Source organism: Eleutherodactylus coqui, chromosome 3 (genome assembly GCF_035609145.1).
Source record: "Eleutherodactylus coqui strain aEleCoq1 chromosome 3, aEleCoq1.hap1, whole genome shotgun sequence".
Lineage (NCBI taxonomy): Eukaryota > Metazoa > Chordata > Amphibia > Anura > Eleutherodactylidae > Eleutherodactylus > Eleutherodactylus coqui.
The window spans coordinates 95154887-95178632 of NC_089839.1; the positions used below are offsets into that span (position 1 = coordinate 95154887).

Genomic DNA, 23746 nt, shown 5'->3' on the forward strand with positions numbered 1-23746 from the left:
GGTTTTTTGTCCCTTAGCGCTGCACAGTAGAGTTCTGGCTTGGGTGAAAGGCATGCCACGGGGAGGGTACTGTTTTTCCTTGTGGAGCGCACCAAGTAGGGATCAAGAGACTTAAAGTCTAAGCAATACTCCTTATGGGAAAATTGATATGCAAATTTGACATGGTACAGAGCCTCTATAGCACCACCTATTGGAGGGTAGCTTATTTATATGTCAATAGCAGACACTGACGTATAGGAAAGCTGCTTTTAAATAGGTGGTTACGCAGAAGACATTATACCATCTTCCATTTGCATTTACAAGTCTGTAATTTAAATCCAATACAAAAGTAAATGTTTCCACCATTGTATAGTATATACTCTTATGTGGGTACTACAGACAAGCAGGTTTAGGGGGATTTCACACCTGCTCCTGGGTTTCTGCTTTTCTGCTCCATTCAGATCGTTCAAATAGTTGCTCAGAAAATTCATTGAAGCGTACAAACAACAGATGTTTATTCACTTTTACACAGAGTGATCATTAGTTGTTTGTCTTGGTATTTATTATAGAGGAGATCTCTATGCAAATTCTTTCGCAAGTCATTCCTATTTGAACGAGTGTGACTTTGCACCAGATGGCTTTAAGGCTTTTTTCCCACGAACGTATATCGGCCGGCCGTTTTCACAGCCGGCTGATATACGCTGCGATCTGATGCATTGGATTCCAGTGCATCAGATCACATAGCTGTATTCCTGAAACATAAAAGTGCCCGGCTGGCCAACATAGCACCAGGCATTTTTACATCGGGCCCAAAGATAGTTCTGGAACTATCTTTTGGACTGGAATACGTTGGTTGCTGCATGGGCTCTTATGGGAGCCCATGGCAGCTGCCGCAGGTGGGAGGCAGTTTAGCAGAGTGGTTGCTAAACTCCCTCCCTCTGCTCTCCTCCCCCTGTGCAGGCTCACCTCTCTTCTCCTCCCTGCTCGTTTTTTGCAATTGGAGGGGGCAGGACGAGGGTGGAGCTAAGAGCTTTCCCATCCCACGTCCTCCCATTGCTGTCTGTTGACAAGGGGCAGGACATGAGCGGAGCTAAGGGGCGACGGCATGGTAGTCTTGGCATATATGCGCCGTGACCCATGCCATCTGAACAGGCGTGCAAACGTTTGATTTGTGCGCCCGGTTACCAGTTCTATCTCTCCCAACATAGCGTATATCGGCCGGCCGTGAAAACGGCGGCCGATATATGCTCATGGGAAAGAAGCCTTAATAAACCAGAGACTATATTATTTAGTAAGCTGAAACGATTAGCAACTGTCGCTTATGACGCTGTTGGTGGCCGTATTTATACTGAACGACTGTCATTTGTATTCGGTCTTTCAAGCAATTTTTTAGCTTATGGTCTCCCTGTTTAAAGGCAAAATATCACTGCCAATACTAAGTAATGCACAGAGGTATCACAAAATCCAATCATTGCATCAAATATACCCCTGTAAACTCCACTCCATTACTGTCTATATAGTAAGCTTTGTTCTGTTTTCATATTTATCTAAGTTGTCAGTTCTGTTACCATACCTATGTAGTAACCTTGGTTCTGGTACTTTATCTATGCTTTAAGCTCAGATCTGATCCCTTATCTATGTAGTAAACTTGGTTGTGATACTGTATCTGTGTGGTAAACTTGATTCTGTATCTATATAGTAAGCATAGTTCTGTTCTTATAGTTGTGTGGTAAGTTTGGTTGTAGTACTCCATCTATGCAGTGAGCCTCAGATCAGAGACGTTAAGCAATAATACCATTATATGTTCATATATGTCCACAGGTTGCGCCTTACCCCCAGTCTTTAAACTCTTTTTGGTAGATACAATATTGATACAATGTCCCAACCAATACATAACCTTGTATTTTACGACCTATGCTCCAGGTTTTTATGAAACCAGCCAACCTTAAATTGTCAATGTTTATCTGGGACTAGTAAAGACAAAATGTTATAATAACAATCTATAACAACAATAGACATAAAATTTAGACATATACATGCATTTCCTATAAAAAGTCCACACAGGGGTTAGACAAAACATTAACTTACCCACACAGCCTTGTCCATCCAGTGAATCCTGGTACCCCTGGTAACAGAGGCAGCGGTATGAACCATTGGTATTCTCACAAAACCCTTGACTGCACAGGGTGCTGTTAGTACATTCATCAACATCTGCAAACGAGACACGGTACAATTCAAATGGACATACAGCTAATACACCAAGACATGCATTGCATCATCATCTGCATAAACAACACTTACGTATTGCTATATGCCTCTTTTCACCTGATCTTTGCCATAAAAAAGGTGTAAAGTCTCATAGTTTATGGGTGTAAGCATGCATGATGAGATAGTTGGTTAATTAGGATCAGAATTAAGATCAAATATTGGTGTATGGGGCTCTACTTGCATCCATATCACTTAACTGAACAGCACTATTCCAAAGACCTGGTTGTCCTCTATGAGGCATAACTTAATAACATGAGATTTGAGCATAGTCAACCATTGCAACGATCCATGATAGTGATGCTGTGTTATCACGGCCAGCTCAGACTCCAACTGTGATCAAACAGAGGACAGTCGGAAATCTGTCCAGAAAAGTATAGGCATACTTAATAAAAATTGTTCATGGTTGCTAAAGGGTGTTTTATAAAGGCAACCCATTTTTAAAAACATGCAGTTCTCATGATCAGCCAATTGCCAAAGGTAATCTATGGGGGAAGTCCTGTCCGGTCATACATAACCCTTGAATGGCCAACCAAATAATATACAAATAGGCTGAGTCTACCAGAGCAGCAGTCGATCTACAGCTCTGTTCACACTACCATCATGGCTTTGGTTTATAATGGAGCTTGATGGAGCCCCTGATGGAAACCAAAAAAAGGTAGTGTGAAATGAATCTTACTTAGTGGCTCTTTGCTTTGATTCATAGACAGGGATCCTGAACAAACAACCTCTTCCAATGTCACACTAGGGTTCACTACAGACACTCTTGAAATTTTAAGTTACTTATAGACTTAGACTTTAAAAATATTTTTTCTTGCTGTTTCATGCATTGTTACACAAGAACACAAAAGGTGACAATGTTATTTCATAGATATCAAGAAAACCCATGCATTGATGGTAGTGGTAAAAAAGAGGGGGAAAAAACATACATTTTTAGCTATCTAATAAATATATGGGCCTCATTTATCAAAGGAGTCTAAGAGTAAAGTTGGGTTCACATAACCGTGTTTTTGCTTGTATTTGAGCACACAAAATCTGGTAAACACAGAGATGGTAGTACCCATTGATTTTAATTGGTTTGTTCTCGTGAGCACGTTGTGCAAGCAGAAAAAAGCAGGACCTGCCCTATTTTTCTGCGTTTTGCAAATGTCCCATAGAAATACGTAAGGGAATCATGAAACACAGAGCAAAATGTGTGGAAAAGAACACATCCAGACCTCATTAGGCTAATTAGCCTTTTATTCCACAGAAAGGGTGTTTCACATGAGTGACCTGGTCCTACGTGTGCAAAAAGTACAGTAATATGCGCAAGCACGTGCACAAAACAACCTCATCAAACCGCATTCATGCGGAAATGGGTTGCACTGTAGAAGGCAATTTTACACTAGTGTTAAGCCGCTCTAAGACTGTCCTTGTTACTCAAAGCAACCAATCAGAGTGTAGCTTTCATTTCCTAAACTGCTCTGAAGAAATGAAAGCTGAGCTCTGATTGGTCGCTATGGACAACAAGGACAGTCTTCTGGTTAGATAGTTTTGAGAAATGAGGTTCAGGTTTAATACAATATTATTTAGAAGCTTTTTCTCACATTTTGATAAATGACAGAAAAATATCTGTACTAAAATACTATAAGCACGTTAAATATTAAACCTTTCAGCCATTGAAACTGAATAAAGACGTGCATTAATAACCCTAGCCATGTTTATATTATAACTCCATATGGGAAAAGAACCTATTTTTTATGTGTGCTAGGTTATTTTATTTATTGAGTGACGCCTCCGAAATGGATCACAATAATATAATGCCAATTTATTAATAGAAATAATTTGAAGACATAAAACCCCTTACAAATTGTTGGATGAAAATAAAATGTGCTCTTGAAAAGAGTCAAACACACTGCAAACAACTTAAAAATATTCACATACGTAAGGTGTTATTCCTGACTTTCTCTTTAGTTACGTAGTGTGCCGCATTCCCCCCAAGATCATAAATGACCGATAGAGGCCATTGACACTTCACTTTTCTGTGGAAGACTTCCAGGTATAAAGTTTTTCTAGTATATCTGAATGACCCAATGCAAGTTCATAATAATTCAAAAGCTCCCACCAAATCATCTGTAAAAGTTGGCAGCCGCACCACTACAGTAGCTGTTAATAAGTTACACTTCTTCCATGAAGTCCCAACAGTAATTGAACTTTGCTTCCCTAATGTTCCACAATATGAGCTTTATTTTTCTTCTTCTGCACAGATGTATTCTGAGACACAAGACAGGAGACTACAGGAGCATGAGATGTATTGTTTAATTCAGATAGCAGGCCTGTGGTAAGGGTCTTAAAAGCTGAAATGTATGTAACAGATGGTAACAAGATCAACATTAAGTCTAAGTATTTCTATTCCAACAACTCTCTAGTGAATCCAGAGTCAAAACCACTTTACAGCAGTTCTCGAAATACCAGCCAGGATAGATAAATATTCAACAGAAGATCTCTCGTCAACTTGGCTGAAAAGTAGCTCACGAATAGTGCCAGGTTTTTCTTAAAAAAAAAATTAAAAAGAAAAAACCTGAAGGCCGCTAACAGCAGACAGTAATATAATATACAGTAGCCAATGATGCAATTCCGTATATTTCACACTTGTAGACAAAGGGTAATTGCATACATTCTGCATGACATGTTAGTGCGAGAAAGTGGGACAATCCGACAAAACGTGTCTTTGTCACGCTCGATGCAGTAAACGCTACAGCAAGGTGTTTAAGCTTTTTTTATTTTACATTTTTATTTTATGTATTGCTATGTTTTTTTCCCTTGTATGTCGTCTGGGATGTGAAGGATCGACTTCAACTTGTGGTCGATTGCTAACTTACAAACACTCCTTAAAGACACCACTCTTGGAAGGGATTCAATTGTAGATATTTGCAGGAGACAAATAAATAATATCTCTCCTGCTTTATATCCTTCTTGGGCCAGCGTTAAACAGGCATATTTGTGCGCGCCGTACCTAAAGAATAGAACCCATTGATTTCATTTATGTGCGTGTAATTCTCTTGTGCATTTCGGTCGCACAAAGAAAAAAATGCAGCATGCTCTATTTTGAAACACACCAAAAGACCCCATAAAAGTCAATGGGGTGGTGCGTAAATGTGTGCACAATTCAGGAGATGCGTGACACACTGTGTAATTCCGCTGGAAAAAGAACACATCTGGAACTCATTAAGTCTAATTAGTCATTTCATTCGGTGCATCTTTGTTTGCCGTGCGCAAATGAACATGCCTTGCCGATACAAAAAGTACCGCAAAATACGCCGATGCATCGGTCATTCTGAAAATACAGAGTGCTCAGGTGAGCACTAATATGCATACACTTGTGTGAAGCCGGGCTTACTGCGGATTTGGATGCGGAATTGCCGACAGAATTCTGCCATTGTCAAATCCGCATCAAAATATTTTCATTAGTAGTGCATATTTTGGTGCTATTTATCCCACAGGAGGGCAAATTCCAAAACCCTGTTGTGTAATATTCTGTCCCGTCTGGAAGGTCCCTGATGAGTATTATACTTGTGCACTCATACTAACCTTTTAGTTGTAATGTCTCAGTCACACAAGCGTATTTAGACCACTTATTTCACGCATAATATCCAGTGAATAGAACCCCATTGATTTCAGTCGGTTCATTTACATATGCCTATTTTTCACGTAACTTTCGGTGCGTTAAAAGAACACGCAGCATCTCCTATTTGGTATGTGTTACACGCCAAAATAGTCCATTGAAGTCAATGGACCTGTGTAACTATGTAGTGACTGCAGGAAACCTGCGCATTCACTGTGTACTTGGGCATCTAAACAATGAGCTCTTCTGCTTTTTTTGTGCATGAAAATATGTTGCGCATTTATGCACACAAAACCCGCAGAAAGGCCAAAATAGGGAGGGATTATACGATTTTCGGTCACATAAATAAGCTACATATTGTGTGATTGAAACCTACATACGCCCATGTGAACAGGTCCTAAGAATGAGGAGGGGTAGAAAGAGGACAACTTATCTCTGAAAACCTCCTATCATATATTACAAATGTTTCTTTTCCCTTATCCCTGTTAATACATATGTGCACCTGCTGTAATTACAGGATTTTATTAATGAGCAAGTTTCATCTACAGACAAACAAATAGTTGTAATTCTGCTTGAGTTATATTTTCAAGCTATTTTAAGCTCTGTCTTTCAGTTCCTGCAGCCTACATCAGCAGGGAGAAAGTAAAGGGCTTCAGTAATTTAAAGAGTAACTACACTTTTAAGTGGGGGTCCAGGTGCTGAGACTTCAACTGATCACTAAAATGAAGGGGCTATAGCACTCAACTGAGCACTGTGCCCCTTCAGATGCCATCATTGCTCATTAGGTCCTCTAGGCACCTAAAAAAAGAATTGCTGTTAAAAAATACCTTTATTAATATCATTAAAATTAATACCAAATTTTCCAAAAAGCTACTGTGAGTAAAGAGAGGGTCAAACTGGCCTTGTGGTGATCCAAGAGGATGCCCTGCCTATTAATTAGGAAGATTAAGTGTTCTGTATATCTCTCATCCCATCAATAAGGAAGCTTGCGGCTCATGTTTGTCAAAACATGGAGGTCCATCAGGGTAATTGACTTCCATATTAATTAGTTATATACAATAACCTACATTGGTGGTTATAAGGATGGTTGCAAAGTCATTGATAAACATGATATATGAAAATCTGGGATTGTTGAGTGATAATGATCTGCATACATTTATTTGTACAATTTCATGAGAGATTTTGAAATCATTCCTTAGAAGTGATTGTGCATTTTTCTGAACATGGGGTTTATTTATCTTCTGCTTTTAGACCTTTTTGGGGTAGATCGGTCTATTCTATACAGTTTACTATACCGCTGGTGTTATTAACTACATATTATTAGGGCTATACTTGTGTCCTGTAGTACTTGGACAGTTCTTTGCTGAAATTTATATCCTTTTTTATGGCATCCACACCCTAATTGTAGGGCATAATAGGATGTTCTTGTTGGGATCGCTCTTATCAGTGCAGTTATTCCAATTTAATAGGTAGGACATCCTCTAGGATCACAAAAGGGCCCGTTTAGCCCTCTCTTTACTCACAGTAGCTTTTCGGTATTGATTTTAATTATATCAATAGAGATATGTTTTACTGGTAGTACGTCTGTGAATTGTTGATGTTTTGACTTCCATGCGGCATATTATAAAATAGTAATTCTATGACTCCTAAGTGCAGCTAAGGATGGACGCGCATACTTCTACACACATCTATGTGTCCATCTATAGCTATTGAGAGGCACCAATAAGTAATGATGACAGCCAAAGGGGCACAAGACTCAGTTGAGTACTGCAGTGCAGCCCCATTATTTCAACGATCAGTCAAGGTCTCGGCACCTGGACCCTACTGATCAAAACATTCGACATGTCAAGAGTTTTCTAAAAGTACAGTTACTCTTTAGGTCTCCTCCTACTCAGTCCCATATTGAAATTGTAACTAGTGTGCAACTAGTAAGGTTGGGTTCCTACCTGGTTCTGGAAGATCCATTACAAAATACTAGTAAAATGACAGGCAGCTGAACGGAAACTGAAAGGACCCCATTGACTGTTTGGTTCAGTGATAAGACAGACCCATACGGCCACGGGGATTGCCTTTTCCTGCTCTACTGAAAGGAGTAAGAAAAATGAATCCTCACCGCAGATGTGAAACCACCCTAAGTGAATGTAGCTAGTAAACAGCACAGAGCATTCAATTTGTACATCCGTAGGTAATAAATGTCTGATTGCTGTAGGCACCACTGCTGGGATGCCAATCACAGGGAGAACTTTGAATTGGAGTAGTGGATGAGCATGTGCCATGCTGCTTCATTCGCGTATGGAACTGACAGAGAAAGTCAAGTGTAGCGCTGTTTTAGTAAGCCCAATAAACAATGTAGGGTACATGCTTGACAGTTGCTCCATTCAACACTTGAAAAGCAAAAGCATTGGAAATCCAGAACTTCTTAAGTTTTATAACCCTGCATAAGAATTTACAATTTCGAGACTGATTGTCGTTGGACTGCACCGTATATGAAAAAGCTATTACAAAGCAAGTTTGGTTTTGCCTTTTCTTTTTTGACAACTTTTCTGCTGTCTCCTATTGACTTTGGGCTGACACTAAGGGTGTTCCCTTGGAAATGACCAGTCTCGTTTTAACACCTGGCTTTACTAAAGTGGTATTCTGTTACACATTTCCAGTTTTCTGGGAAAAGATGTAGGTCTTTCTTTGGTGTAAACATTTAGAATAAACTTGGCATAAGTTGTGTGAGAATTTCATGTTACTGCTTAGTACATTGGTGAGAACTAATGGTCAGAAAATGTTTTTCAAACCTTTACTAGACATACACACTTGTACATTCATGGATATGTGGACACCCACGTTTTATATTCCATACTACAAACATTTGTGGTTTGGATATAAATTTTAACCAGAAATAAAAAATCATTATGAGCTTTTTGTTTATGACCTGCCTCATAACACATTCTATACTTGCATAGGGAAAGCTATTTTTTTTCTACTGACACAGACAGCTGTAGGGTAGAATGGGACATCTTAAAGGGGATAATCCCATGATTCAGGTTCATAGAAAAAGTCCCAAACGGATAATAACCTTTATCTTAAACTATAATACTATACTGATTACAGCCCATTTTCAACTTTTTTTTCCTATTCTGTGTCCTTTAGTGACTGCTAATTTATATTGTTGTGGGCAATATTACATGACAGATTTGTCTGTTTTCTGATTAGAACTTCCAAAATCTTGGACATGCACCATGTATCACGGGAATTTACCATCACATTTGTGCCACTTTTATGGTTTATAAAAGTCAGAAAATATGGCACTTTGCATATATGTGCTATAATTTTCAACTTCGCTGACCTCCGGCCACTTCTTCACATGGTGAGGAAAGTGGGAGGAGTTAACCTAAAAGGATGCAGTCAGCATTGTGCTGACACATTTTAATTCAGAAAATGACACAAAGATTGCACATAGCGGGCATCTATTGTATTTTATGACTTACTGTCAGTCCCATATCTGCTGATTTTATTGAGACGCATGCATGTTTCAAGCCCTCAGGGCTCAGTCAGACAGGCATTTGTTTTCTGCGCATTTTTTGCGCAGAATGCAAACCCACAAAAATTCACGAGCCCAAAGTGGGCCTCACGCTTAAAAGAATGCACTTGGCTGCGTTCATGCACACATAAAGTGCGCTGCCTGCTATCCTCTGCTGCGGCTGTGACAGCTGCAGCAGGGGATTCCTTGGATGTGAAACCCCTGGATGCTGTGACATCCAGGGGTTTCACCGTGTGCTCAATGGGGCCGGCGGCAGCAGCAGCAACGGCCCCATTGACATACAGAGAAGATCGTGATTCTCGGCCATAGCTGTGACAGGTGTGACCAAAGATTTCTTCATCTCTATATTTGAATTCAATGAATGGCTGAGTGCTGCCTCTGATTGGTCACAGTGCTCAGCCAATCAGGGGCAGCCCTTTCAGCAGGCAGGGATTTTAAACCCCCGCCTGCTGAAAGCACTTCATAGCAGTTCAAGAGAAGAAGCGGCTGGATGCGGCTAAGCCCCGGTAGCGGGAAATAGGTGAGTATTAGAGATGAGCGAACCAACTCGGCCACGCCCCTTTTTATCCAGAGCCCCGCGATTTTCGAGTACTTCCGTACTCGGGCGAAAAGATTTGGGGGGCGCCGTGGGTGAGTGGGGGGTTGCAGCACGGAGTGGGGGGGAGAGGGAGAGAGAGAGGCCTCCCCCCTGTTCCCCGCTGCTACCCCCTGCTCCGCCACTGTCACAGACTGAAATCCTAGTTTTATTTCTTTTTTATAAAACTTAACCTTTAATAAGTAATATGCTTAAAAATCCTAGTCAGGAAAGAAGGCTTTAATAAAAGAACTGTTAATTACGTATGCAGATGATGCATTTCATTCTTCGCTGTATATCGCATGAGTCATCTTCACCAACTTTTTATTAAGGACAATCTGTTGTGAAGTGTTTATGGACTCTTTTGTGGATCTCTAGGTTTATTCCACATCCGTTTCTATGAGTAGGAACGCACCAGATGATATTTATGCGCTCACTTATACGGGTTGCTAAATATACAGGAATTGAGTAAATAAAGTGTCTATGATCCTTTGAAAGTTATTCAATTACTCCTTTTTTGGTTCTGTTCTCTATATATACAGTGCTCAACGCGTTTCCTCGCTCACGCGATTCATCAGGAGCAGTGTTAACGAACACATAGAGCCACAGGGTACAATCAGGATCTGCGACTCTCTATTTATAAGAGACTTAATCCCATAAGTTCTTTCGTCACCACTGGGATTACTTGTACAAACTACATACGATCAGAAATGACTAGCGTCTGCATACTCAATAATAAAATGTCAATTATGAGTCTATAACGCTACGCAACCAAGAAATCGTCCATCCAGAACGTCTTATGTGGTTGCGATTTGTACTGCACTTACACTAGTGTCTACTTCCAGACCACCAGAAACTGCTACCAGAGACTCATCTAAGGCTCTTGTTAGGATTCTGACAACAATCTGTCTTAGATTCCTGACAATTTTTTAGTCAGGCTAACCTAATATAGTCCCTAGATTCCTAAGGTTGTAAAGCCCCCTAATTAATCAGGGTACTGGCATCTAACCTTAGTTCCCTTTCTATGCTCAGGCACTAGTGCTGTTCACCAGTGACCTGGCTCTGTGGAGTAGTCAGCAGCACACAAAATAATAAACTGGCAGCAGCTCCAGCCTTAGTGGTAGGCTGGAGGCATCTAATGTGCAGTCAGCTGAATGTTCCTTTTTAAAGCCCTGAAACGACACTCCCCCTCTGTGGGTGTGTACTGCCTGACCAATCAGCTCTTACCATGATCATTGCATGGGCCTGTATGTAAGAGCGTCCGATCCTCTAGTTTGCTTTTCATTTCCCAATCGAAATGGAGACTATTCAGACAGGGATGGGATCCCATAATGATTTGTGTCACCCGATCTAATGTGGAGCTCCTTGATGACATAAAGTTTAGCTCCAGGGAGTAGCGTAGTTAACTTCCGGGATCACATGATCAGTGTCACGTGACCCCCCACCCCCCCCGGCGTTTATTTGTGCAGCGTTATAAGAAATGAACCCCCCTTTTTTCTTTTAGTATAAAGGGAGGCCATAGGATGTACAGCGCTGCTCCTACTCCAGTTATGAGGCTGTTATACATTATGTCCCTCATGTAGTCTAGCAACGGAGTGCCCGTCCGGCTAACTCCGCCCCCTGCTCGATCAGGTGGGGCATTACATCATCCTTTGCCGGTCACATGACCGGCCTCCGGTTTCATCTTATAATATGCCTTTCCACATCATGATTAGAATGTTAATTCTTCCTATCCCATGCCTACCCCTTGGATTGTTTTCACAAAGGAAAAAGAGGATTGCACAGTCTTCTAAGCGCACATATGATCGGCCTTTCATGTCTATCGGCGCATCAAGAGAGTAAGGAAAATGATAATTGTATTTCTATCGCTCATCCAACAAAATAGCAGACAGCCTACTGTAACTATTAAATCGGCTTCGGGTACATCAATGTCAATGCTAATTATAACAAAAGCGTTTTTATATAGATATATTTATACACAATGCTGTGTTTAAATGACTTAAATGCCAAAAGCATGATATCGTATGCTTTTATAGTTAGCCCTAGCATACGATAGCTGTTATAATTTGCCCTCATCAGAATATAATTGCAGGGCTCTCCTATTTATTAAGGTATGTAATTAATGTAATGATCCCATACTCTGCTATATTGTTGGTGGCGTTTATGTGTTACCTACAAGATCAATTCCTTCTGATTTCACAATATGTGCCCAGCGTGGCTGGGAAAAATGTTTAATGGCTCGAGTGTTTAGGGGGTCAGTTTTGAACACAGTGTCGATTGGACAATTATTTCGGAGTGCATCCTCAAAATCGTATACCACAATAGTTTCATACTTATAATCTGCATCAATTGAAATTACATGTCATTCACTGTTTCTGGATAAAGGAGCAGAAGGACAGTACCTCATTCAGACCTCTAGGTGCTACACTGTCTATCCTGTACGTCCATTCTGCTTCTTTTTGTAACAGGCGTTTTTCGAGATCCCCTCTGCGGCCCTGTGATTTAACAGATTCGATGGCTTGAAATTTTAGATGACCAGTGTCTCCACCATGCTGTTCGTGCATGTGGTTAGTCAGTGGGGTTTTCTCTTTTCGCCTAACGTTGCCCACGTGTCCCTGAATACGCCGTCGCAATTGCTGTGTTGTCTTGCCCACATAATTGAGTGGGCAAGTACATGTGGCAAGGTAGATTAGATGGCTCGATCTACAATTGAAAAATTCTTTAATTTTGAATTTTTTACCAGTGGACACACTTTGGAAGTCCCCCCCTTTCTGAATCATTTCACAAACTGAACAATTCCCGCAGGGGAATGTTCCGTTTGGGATGTTAGCCCCTAGCCACGTCCTAGGTCCAGAGCTCGATGGTAGGTGACTTTTAATAAGTCTATCCTTTATATTCCTCCCCCTCCAGAACATGAGGCTCGGTGTTTCTGGAAGGATTTCTCTTAAATCTGGATCATCTTTCAAGATGTGCCAGGTCTTGTTTAGTAATTTACGCATCATTGGAACCCCTTCATCGAAGGTTCCGATGATCCGGATGGTGTCATCTGCTCTTTTCGGCCCTGGTAGTAGTATTTCCTCTCTTTTAATTGAGGCTACTGCCTGATAGGCTTCATCAGTGATCTCAGAGGGGTAGCCTCGGTCTTGGAATCTTTTTTTGAGATTCTGGGCTTCCCGTTTGAAGTCCTCATCCGAGGAGCAGTTTCTTCTAATTTGAAGAAACTGCCCCTTCGGTATTCCTCGTTTCAAGGAAAAAGGATGTGCGCTCTGCCAAGACAGGAGGCTATTTGTCGCTGTTTCCTTTCTGTGCAGGGTGGTTTTCAACGTTCCCTCTGTTGTTTTCGAGATTTTAATATCCAGAAACGCGATTGTTTCTGTTTGTATTTCTGATGTTATGCGCAGATTTATCTCATTATGATTTAGAATTCTGACAAATTCATTAAATGTCTCCGTTGTTCCATTCCATAGTATTAGGATGTCGTCAATGAATCTTACCCAGAGGAGGATCTGACACGTCCAGTTGTTATTGGGTTCTACGAATACGCATTTGTCCTCCCACCAGCCCAGGAGCAAGTTGGCATAGGATGGGGCACAAGGACTCCCCATCGCGGTGCCCCTGAGCTGGTGGAGGAACCTGCCATTAAACAGGAAATAGTTGTGTGTTAATGCGAAGTTCAGGAGATCAAGGACAAAACGACTGTGTCGGGAAAAATCATTCCCTCTTTGTCGGAGGAAGTGCTCGACTGCTCTTAGCCCTGCCTCATGCGGAATTGAACTATATAATGACTCGATGTCTAAACTTGCCAACATGACTTGTGGTTCTACATATAGTCCCTCAATGCGTCACAAGATGTCCGATGTATCTTCCACAAATGAGGGCAGTGCTTCTACGAATGGTCGTAGTATTTTATCGATATACGTCCCTATATTTTGGGATAGGCTGTCGATAGCCGATACTATCGGCCTTCCTCTGAGGGGATCAAGCCCTTTATGTATTTTTGGGAGCGAATAGAATGTTGCTATTCTTGGATGAATTGGAAGCATGAAGTTATATTCGGTCTTATCAATCAGTTTCTGGAGTAGCGCCTCATCCAGGATCCACTTAAGATCTCTCAAGAACACGTCTGTGGGGTCTGATGGTAATCGTCTGTATGTCGATCCGTCCCCTAGTAATACATCACACATTCTGATATAACCCTCTCGAGACATCACTACGATATTACCCCCTTTGTCGGAGGCTTTTATTACAATTTCTGGATCATTTTCTAGGTTTTGAAGTGCTTGTAACTCCTCTGTGTTCATATTACCCCCCCCCCCCCCCCCCCCGTCCTCTAGGATTCGGTAAATCCCTTATTTCATTCAAGATGATCTTCTCGAATATATCTATAAAGGTTGACTGGTTGGGGGGTGCTTTTTTTTGTGCTGTTAAGTCTCAACTCTGTGAAAGGGCCTTCTCCTGGTGTTTTGGTATTTTCATTCTCCAATGCTTCCAATATCCTTAGTCCCTGCAGATCATTCATTTCTAATCCCAATTCAGTTATTTTTTGTCTCTCCTGAACAGCGTAGAACTTTCTCCACTTGAGTTTACGCAAAAAGAGGGCCATGTCCCTTGTCCAGCCGAATCTATTGAAGCGATTCGACGGGACAAAAGACAGGCCCCTCTCTAAGATGTTCACTTCCCCTTTGCTGAGAATTCGGGGTGAGAGGTTGATGACTCTCATTTTATTCTCCTCCTTACTCGAGTTCTCCAATATTAGATTCATTGTGTCCTGTGTCATATCGCGAGTTTTCCAATGTGTGGCAGTGGGAGTCACTGAAGATGATCTCTCCGGTCTCTCCAAAAATATTGGCCACGCCAATATCCGCCACGCCTCCCCCCCGCCTCCCGGCGCCCCCTGAATCTTTTCACCCGAGTACGGAAGTACTCGAAAATCGCGGTGCTCGATCGAGTAATTACTCGAAACGAGTAGGTTCGCTCATCTCTAGTGAGTATATATTTTTTTTATTTTTTACACATTCTAGGGATGATTTTTTAGGGAGCGGCTTATATTTGAAGCCCTTCCCTGAAAATCACTACCGGGGAGCCCAGAATCTCACTGCTTTCAATGGAGCTGGCTGTAGCGCTCCATTGAATTGAATTTGATAGCACTGCGGTCCTCTGCCACCGCTGTGATAGTGGTGGCAGAGGATTTCTTCATACCCGCGGGGAGTCCCCTTGTCACTGGACACTGTAACAATGCTGTCATAGTGTTCAGCAATGAGGGGACTCCCCATGGAGATGAAGAGACCCTCGGCCACAACTGTCACAGCTGTGGCAGAGGATTGCGATCTTGTCTGTATGTCAATGGCGCCACCGCTGGTGCCGGCGGCCCCATTGACCACAAGGTGAAACCCCTGGATGCTACAGCATCCAAGGGTTGCACATCCTAAAAATGCGGAATGCCGCAGTTATTTGCATTTTAAACTCCGCTGCCCTATATTTACTGCAGCACATTTTTGTGCGCATGTAAAAAAATCAGGCATGTGACCGCTGACATTGAAAAGCATTGGTTCTAATAGATGCGGATCGCAAACACAAGTAACATGTGCAGCAAAAAACGCCCGTCTGACTGAGCCCTTAAGGACTAGGGTGTTTTGGGTCCTAAAGGACCAGACACTTTTTTAGGTATTTTACCGATGTGGTGACTTTACAGCCCTATTTTTTTTCTTCAGCTACCAAACTTATTTTTGCTGCATTTTTTTCCATGACATATCGGGTATTTTTTTTTTTTTTCACAGATTGTTTACAGTTTTTATTTGTTTTATTGGGGGTAAAAAGCTAAAAGGAAAGATTTTTTCTATTTAAAGTTGTAATAATAAATGAAAAAAATCATCGGAGTAGTTCTTTACAATGTTGGGTCAGTGAAAGAGAAGGAACACAAAAATAACAAACTTCATTTCAGATAAAAATACCTTCACACGATCTCCCATCATCAGTGGTAGTAAACCCTTGGTCACAGATACAGTGGAATGAACCAGCAGTGTTCAGACACTCTCCATTTGAAGAGCAAAGTTCTGGATTTTCACACTCATTGACATCTGAAAAAGGTTACAAAATGAGATTATGTTCATAATTGTTTATGAATGATTAGCTCGTGGAATTTCTTCCACTTGTTAACAAAACTGTGAGCTTGCAAGGTGAAAACAGACCTTTTTGACTCCACAACCTATTTTCCAACCCCTCCAGCTAAAATAGTTTGCAACATCTTAGTATCTATGAGTACTTTTGACAGTGAGGGGTGGCTAAATTACTATTGTTAGCAGCACTAAGAGTTAAGCTGTCTTCACATCTCCGTTGGAACCTTCTGCTAAAATCCTGGGAAGCTGAATAGAAACCGAATGGACCCCATTAAAGATAATGAGGTCCATTCAGGGCTGTTCAATTCCGTCATAAGATGGATCCGATTGGCCAGGGGATTTCCCTTTCCCGCTCCCCGAACAGAGCAGGAAAACAGAATCCTTGCCGGAGGTGTGAAGGCAACCTTGGAATTAAAATTTCATGAAAACTATTATGTAATACATATGCAACAATGTCCTATACGAAAAAACAGTAATGAATTCATGTACTTTCTTTAAGAAAGTGCAGATATGTCTACTCTTAACTTGGTTCTTAAGTCGCCATATACCCAAGATGTATGGCATGAGATTAATGCTCAATGCTGTCCATTCGCCTTCTTTCACCATAGGTTCCCTTGTTAAAAAATAAACATATAAATACTTTTACTGTATTGCTGTAATGGATGCCCCCAATTGAAGCCATCCATCAGCCAACTATCACTTGTATTACGGAATGGCATAAGATTGTGCTTTTGTATTGTGAGAAATTGGAAACCTTAGCAAACTTCAAACCAATGTAAGGGTGGACAGGACACATTTGTACTGGTGTTGTTAGGATTCGCTGCTGGGATCTGTTGTACCACATAGGTTTTCAGCAGCCTCACAGGTAATGTTGGTTGAGCTGTCAGGGTTTGGATTGCTCCAGCCAATCCCCAAGGTTTGTTGTTTATACATACTAGCTCCTCTGCTAGAGGCTGCTGGCCTTTTCTTTGTTTGTTCAGTGTGGGCAGTGTCGTGCTCCTACGTGCCCATGCATGTGGCTGGACATGAGGTGTCTGTGCAACATTCAGGATGTTCAGTGTGAACAATGTCATGCTCCTGAATGTCTGTGCAGCTCTCAGTATGTGTAGTGTGAACTGTGTCTTGCTATGGGTCCTTTATCATCTAGAAAGAGGTAGGTCCCTAGGTTCCAGCATGGGGTCGTCCCTATTGGTGCGATCACCCCGCATTGCAGGCAGATTTCCTGGGGTTAGTTGGCTCATTAGTGTAGGGATCCGCGAGACAATGAGGACCCTTGAAGTGGGATTACGAGCTTAAGTACCTTGGCGAAAATCCAAACTAATACCTCGTATTGTATCTAGTGTGTCTTGAGCATTTATCAGCTGTTGTCTGTCCTTAAGTATGAAGTCTATTCTGCTGTTCGGATAGGTTTCGGCAGTCCGTGAGTGTGAATGGCATAACATTTATGTCTGTTTTTCAGTGATGTCTGTGAGTTTCATGTCCAGTTCGCAGTTCAGCAGTTCACGTGCCAGTAAGACTCTGCAGAGTGTTCATGTCCCAGTTTGACATTATAGAACACATATGTACACAGATAAAGAGATATTTGTTCATGTTCCTGTTTGCTACTTAACGTGTTATGCTGCACTGTCCTGTGACTGGGACTACAGTGGGGTGGGAAGTATTAGTAGATTTGTTGTCAAGACGCATTTCTAGGCAGTTCTGTGGTTTCAACTGGGCTTGAAATGACCAGATGTTTCGAATTCCGATGTAGGGAGTTATGGATGACTATTGTCTGGCTGTCCACTGCCAAAAGGTCCCAGGACTCATGAACATCAAATGCAATATTAACCAGGTGACTTGAACAGCCAACAGATGCTACAAAGTTCAACCATTATATACTTTCTAGGAGAACACTGCAAGAATGCTGAGGACTCTTTGTGGAACACTTAAATCCGATTTGGCAGAATTTGCAACTTCTAAATCTTGATGTGACACGGCAGCAGACGACTAGTAATAAATTGTTTTCAGTTGCTATTTGGAGAAAAGATAACACTTCCATTGTTGGTGGAAAAGCAATACATAAACTAAAGTAATCTGTGTGTCAATATGAAACAATTCCGATAGATCTTCTTCCACCAAGCATTGGACACAGTGGATAATCTCTTTAAAGTATTTCACGGTAGAAAAATGATCTGTATTCTGCTCTGCTATGTGGATAGGAACAGGCTAAAAATAAATAGGTGCAAGACAGATTTACCTTGTTTGGGGCCAATATATTATGTGTGAGTATTGCATTCAGGGCTCTGTAAACCTGTGCTACTTGGTAGCTAAGATCATTAGAAGGCCTCGTCCACATCATGTTTTAGGCTCTGCCCCAGATTCTATTTGAAATAGTTTCTATTGCTTTCCGGCATCTGTGCCAGATGGAATAGCACAACTGACTACGCTATTCTTCATGGCACAAATGCCGGAAAGGAACTGATATTTGCTCCAATAGAAGCCAAAGCATGCACCTTTTGCCCACGTTTTAGTAATGAAAATCTATGGTTCTTTTTGGATATTGTTTTCAACAATTGTGGTAGAACCCTAGGGTAGAGGCTGAAACGTGATATGAACAAGTACCAACAATTGCAATTTGGTAGATCGCTTTCAAACACATCTCTAAAAATCAAAGCCCAGGATTGGGTGTGACCATAAGTGAGTGTGCAAAGTTCTACTGACCCCATGAAAGATATCCTAAACTCTTTATACCCAGTGCCTACCTTGAGAAGCCAGCAATACATAAATCTACAGTATGTAGGCATATGCAGTATTATAGAGAGCAAGCTACTCAACACTGTTGGCTATATTTTCCAATACAGATTTCGGAGATTTCATGGTCATAGACTGCACACAATACTAGTGTAGATTGATCACACAAATGGAAAAGAGTATAAATGAATGATAGGACTACCTGTATGTAGTGTGTTATTATGGGGACACATAGCCCTACATAAGTGCTGTAGATACAAAATGGTAGGTTTTTTAATTAACTACTATTGGCAATGTTGCTTCATTTTCTTTTATATGCACTGGAGAAATAAGAAAATGGATGCAAAAATGAACATAGCCTTTAAAAATATTTGGTCTGTTATTATGCAAACAATACAGGATTATAAAGATCCATTTATTTTAGGCAATTTTCTTTTAAATATTGGTTCATTTGACTGTTGGAACATAATTTAATTGCCCGATGTACTTTCATAAAATATTGCTGTGTTATGTCTTTTTCAGTTTGGCTTGCGCAATGTAAACTTATCCTAATATTAATTTAATTCCTCTCTGTAAAGCTGCAAGATTTCTGTTTTCCATAGCTTTTACTATACCTTGACACCTTCTTCCATCTATGAGCAGGAAGCCATCTGGACAAACGCATGTATAAGACCCATCCGTATTGTAACAGCTTCCTCCTCCCTGGCAGGCTTCATCTAGCTCCTGGCATTCATCTATGTCTGCAATCAAAATTTTGGCAAATGGATCAATTATTTCATGATGGGGTGGCCCATTATTTTGAAACCACATTACTCTCTAGCTTGATGGAATATAATTACTTTCTTGAATCTCAATGAACAGAACACAGAAAAAGTTGACTTTAGTAAATTGTGCACTTGTGTATGGCTATTTCTAGTAATCTTCTGAGTATTCATGACGCACAGTTTAACTTGGCTCTATACAGAACTCCAGACTTCAAGTATGTGAACAGTCCCTGGTAGGAGCTGCCATGTAAATGTAATTATAATTTCTGGAATGGAAAACACATTCTCCATCAATACAGACAGGCTACATTGTATATTAACATTGCTCAATCAGCCATACAAACTACATAAAATAATAATTAGAAGAATGAATCATCTAATTAATGATCTAGTGTTTAATTTAATGTAAAACTTTTATGGAGTTCTATAAGACCCACAATACTAAATTTTAAAACTACATTATGTCACATAGCAGATGTAGACTCACTATGCCACTAACCGATTTGACTTTGGGCTACTCCCAAGGGCTGCACCCGGGGAATCCTCTGTTTTTTACCCTTTAACCTCTTTTTGAGGGATTTGGTCTTAGCTGCAGAAGCCTCTAGGCCGTTACCCCCAAAGTAGTGTTAATGCAGTGGCAGCTGATACAGACAGGTTAGAGGCACTGTAGCAGAGTATTGGTGGAACAGGTAGAAAAGTAGTCGATGGAGAGATAGTAGTGGGTCAAGGCGGGCGGCAATAAGGCAAATCAAAGTAAAAGAAGAAGTCGAGGTCAAGACAGGCAGAATTCAATAAAGTGGAGTAAGGGTGACTACCCACTAGCGTTTTTTTTCTGCTGCGAATTTGCTCCTATTTTTTCTTCCAATTGTCAATGGGACTTTCTAATGTTAAAAACGCGAAGTTGCGTTGCGTCGCGTTGCGGTTTTAACATTAGGAAGTCCCATTGACAATTGGAAGAAAAAATAGGAGCAAATTCGCAGCAGAAAAAAAAACGCTAGTGGGTAGTCACCTTAAGAAGGCAAGAAGTCAAAACCCATAGTCAAACAGGAGCACTTTAAAATAACCAATACAACCCATTGCTCAGGCACCCATCAGTGGGGGAGGGTGCCTTAAGTAACAAGGAAATCCTCAGAATTGGTTAGGGACTGGAGAGCTGGGTATGCTCACTGATCTTTTAATAGGCAGACTGGTTGTCCATGCAGGCCATGAGAGATACAGGCTGCATTGAAGTCAGTGTGGAACATGCAAAAGTGAAAAGGTAGAGGATACCATCAGCCATGATCGGTGGGAGGAGGGGGTGTATGGCGCCGCTGGCCTTGGCCAGCAGTTATAACTGTAAGAAGGTAAATACTGACTCACAGGTTTCAATGCAACACCTGGAAAATAATGATCAAAATGTGCATTTTTGTAACAAAAGATTGGTGTAAAAGCATGACAGTACATGTTAACATAAGAGTGTCCACAATGCCCAGCATGTCATGCCAAAAGCATTCTATTTTATGCACATTTAGAAAAATCTGGAGCAATTTATAGCATTTTTTTTTCATTTTCATACAGCCTACATATAAAGAAGATTGACACAACAAAAGTCAAAGAGGTATAAAAAATGTCACATGCATTTATGCCGGAGCTTTTATTTTAGAGGTTTGAATTTTACTGCTGACCTTTATTGCTACAATCTGTGTCCAATTCCAATAACTCATTGAGGGATTTCTGGCAGAAGTATGCTTATATATATATTCCTTGTGCCAAATTGACTTTTGGTCATGGCACATGTTGAATAAAATTTGTGCGGATGTTAAGGTCTTGTCTTTTATGCCTTTGCCTCTCTCACATAGAGGACAGTACGTGGAAGAGTACGTTACAAAAGTAGGAAATCTGATTTTAGCCTTCGGTAAGAAAATAACAATAGCAGCTTCGGATTGAATTATAGATAATTTTATGTCAATTCTAAATTTATGTTCAAAGGTTGTTAATATTCTTTTTAAATGACTTCTTAGTTACCTGTAATGTCGCTCTCAGATCCGCACAATGGCCATTAGAGAGCAATAGGATAGCAGACTGCACACTGGATTCAATGAATCAATCAGCTTTCAGAATTTAGAGAGTGGGTCATAAAAGGATTTGATTATGAGGTTTGTTTTACATAATTCATCTGTCATTGCGGAAAACACAAGGGAGACGAGTAGACGAGATCATCAATGCCCCACAAGCAGCTGTTTAGAATACATTTTCTGTCTGCTTTGATTAGACATATGTACAGTGGTGAAACTCTGTAACGTTGGGCAAATTGCTGGGAGACATTGCGGCATTTTGTGTTACTTTTCATCTATTTGTTAATATAAATCTACCATATGTTTCCAGATTTACAAAGTGTTCCCAATGTAAGCAGGGTATTTCAGAAAACTAGTATATACGGTTCACTGAACAGTATTATGCAAAATCTTTTTTTTTTTAAGCATTCATGATGTCAAAAGATGAACAACTACCGTATGTGTTTTATGAGTAAATGCACCAAAGAACTGTGTTATTATGCCCTATTCACCTGGCATGTGTTGTCATATATCTGGATAGCAGGCATTGCTTATTTGCGGTATACAAAATAAAAGTATAATACAGATGCAGCCATCGTTAACATTATTGGTGCATCCTGATAACTCGATTTACAGCATTGTAGTACATTATAGTTGAGATGGTATTTCCCATCTTGGCAAATTATGCCATATCCACTGGATAGCCTGACCGGTGGAGGTCTGACCACTGAGACCCCCTATAATCCTGAGATGTTACACATCCGGAATTCTGACAACTGTGTAAATGCGTGCCACTGTTCCATTCATAACATCATAGAATGGTAGAGTTGAAAGGGATCTCCAGGGTCATCTGGTCCAACCCCCCTGCTCAATGCAGGATTCACTAAATCATCCCAGGCAGAGGTCTCTACAGCTTCTGTCTGAAGACTTCCATTGAAGGAGAACTCACCACCTCCTGTGGTAACTTGTTCCACTTATTCATCACTCTCTGCATCTAATTTGTGTCTCCTCTGCTTCCCATTGCTTCTAGTCTTTCCTTGTACAAATGAGAATAGGGCTGATCCCTCTGCACTGTGACAACCCTTCAGATATTTGTAGACAGCTATTAAGTCTCCTCTCAATCTTCTTTTTGCAAGCTAAACATTCCCAGATCCTTTAACCGTTCCTCATAGGACATGATTTGCAGACTGCTCACCATCCTGGTAGCTCTTCTCTGAACTTGCTCCAGTTTGTCTATGTCTTTTTTAAATGGGTGTGCCCAAAACTGAATACAGTATTCCATATGAGGTCTGACTAAGGAAGAGTAGAGGGGGATAATTACCTCACGTAATCTAGACTCTATGCTTCTCTTAATACATCCCAGAATTGTGTTTGCCTTTTTGGCTGCTGCATCACATTGTTGACTCAAGTTGAATCTCTAATTTATTAGTATATCCAAGTCTTTTTTACATGTGCTACTGCCTAGCCCAGTTCCTTTGATTCTGTATGTGCCTTTTTCATTTTTCTTGTGCAGATGTGCCTGAGAGTCATCCCATGTAAAGGCACCTTTGAAGCATGCACACACGTGGCACCCAGAAACACGTAGTTGATACTCTGAAGATGCATACACCGAGTTAGTTGAGAAATGCTTTTGCATAGCTCCTTTATTATGCTTGAGTAAGAGTTTTATACTGTATATAATGTTTTATATCTATTTATACTTTAGTTTTGGTGGTGGCTAATTAGCCAATTGGTATACTGTGGTAGCCAGAAGGTTACACAGCACAGCTTTGCAGTTTGCACAGACACAAACTCAGAAGCTAGCCCCTAGTCCTATGTTAGTAGTGCGATGCAGAGAAGCAGAGCACATAAAGTCATAGCAGACAGACTGCAGGGTTCCATACACAGGAAAATTTTGAGGAATGAAATAACACAGAACAGCCTGCTAGCAAAGCCTTTACCAAAAGAGAGAGTGACAACCTCTTCACAGACTCGGAGAGAAACAGGACAGTCACAGCTACCAGGGGCAAAGTAAGAGTTTTTTCAAGAATTGTGCCTCCAACTTTGGATGTTGTAACCATCAAGTTTTATGACAAGTAAACTGTGAGCTAACCTGCCTCCCATGTTTTCTGCACTACTTATTATTTGGGCTATTGCACTGCACCACAAA

The 23746-nt window shown here is 40.8% G+C and overlaps 1 protein-coding gene across 2 annotated transcripts in view; it reads right to left on the reverse strand.

The window, feature by feature from the left end:
- LTBP1 (latent transforming growth factor beta binding protein 1) overlaps positions 1–23746 on the reverse strand; it is a 373900-nt gene that overhangs the window by 58813 nt on the left and 291341 nt on the right. For both annotated transcript variants that reach the window (XM_066595882.1, XM_066595883.1), the window contains 3 exons: positions 19415–19540; positions 15906–16031; positions 2068–2190 (listed from right to left, as the gene is read on the reverse strand). In XM_066595882.1, the coding sequence (XP_066451979.1) occupies positions 2068–2190; positions 15906–16031; positions 19415–19540 (375 nt within the window). The remainder of the gene's footprint in view (positions 1–2067; positions 2191–15905; positions 16032–19414; positions 19541–23746) is intronic.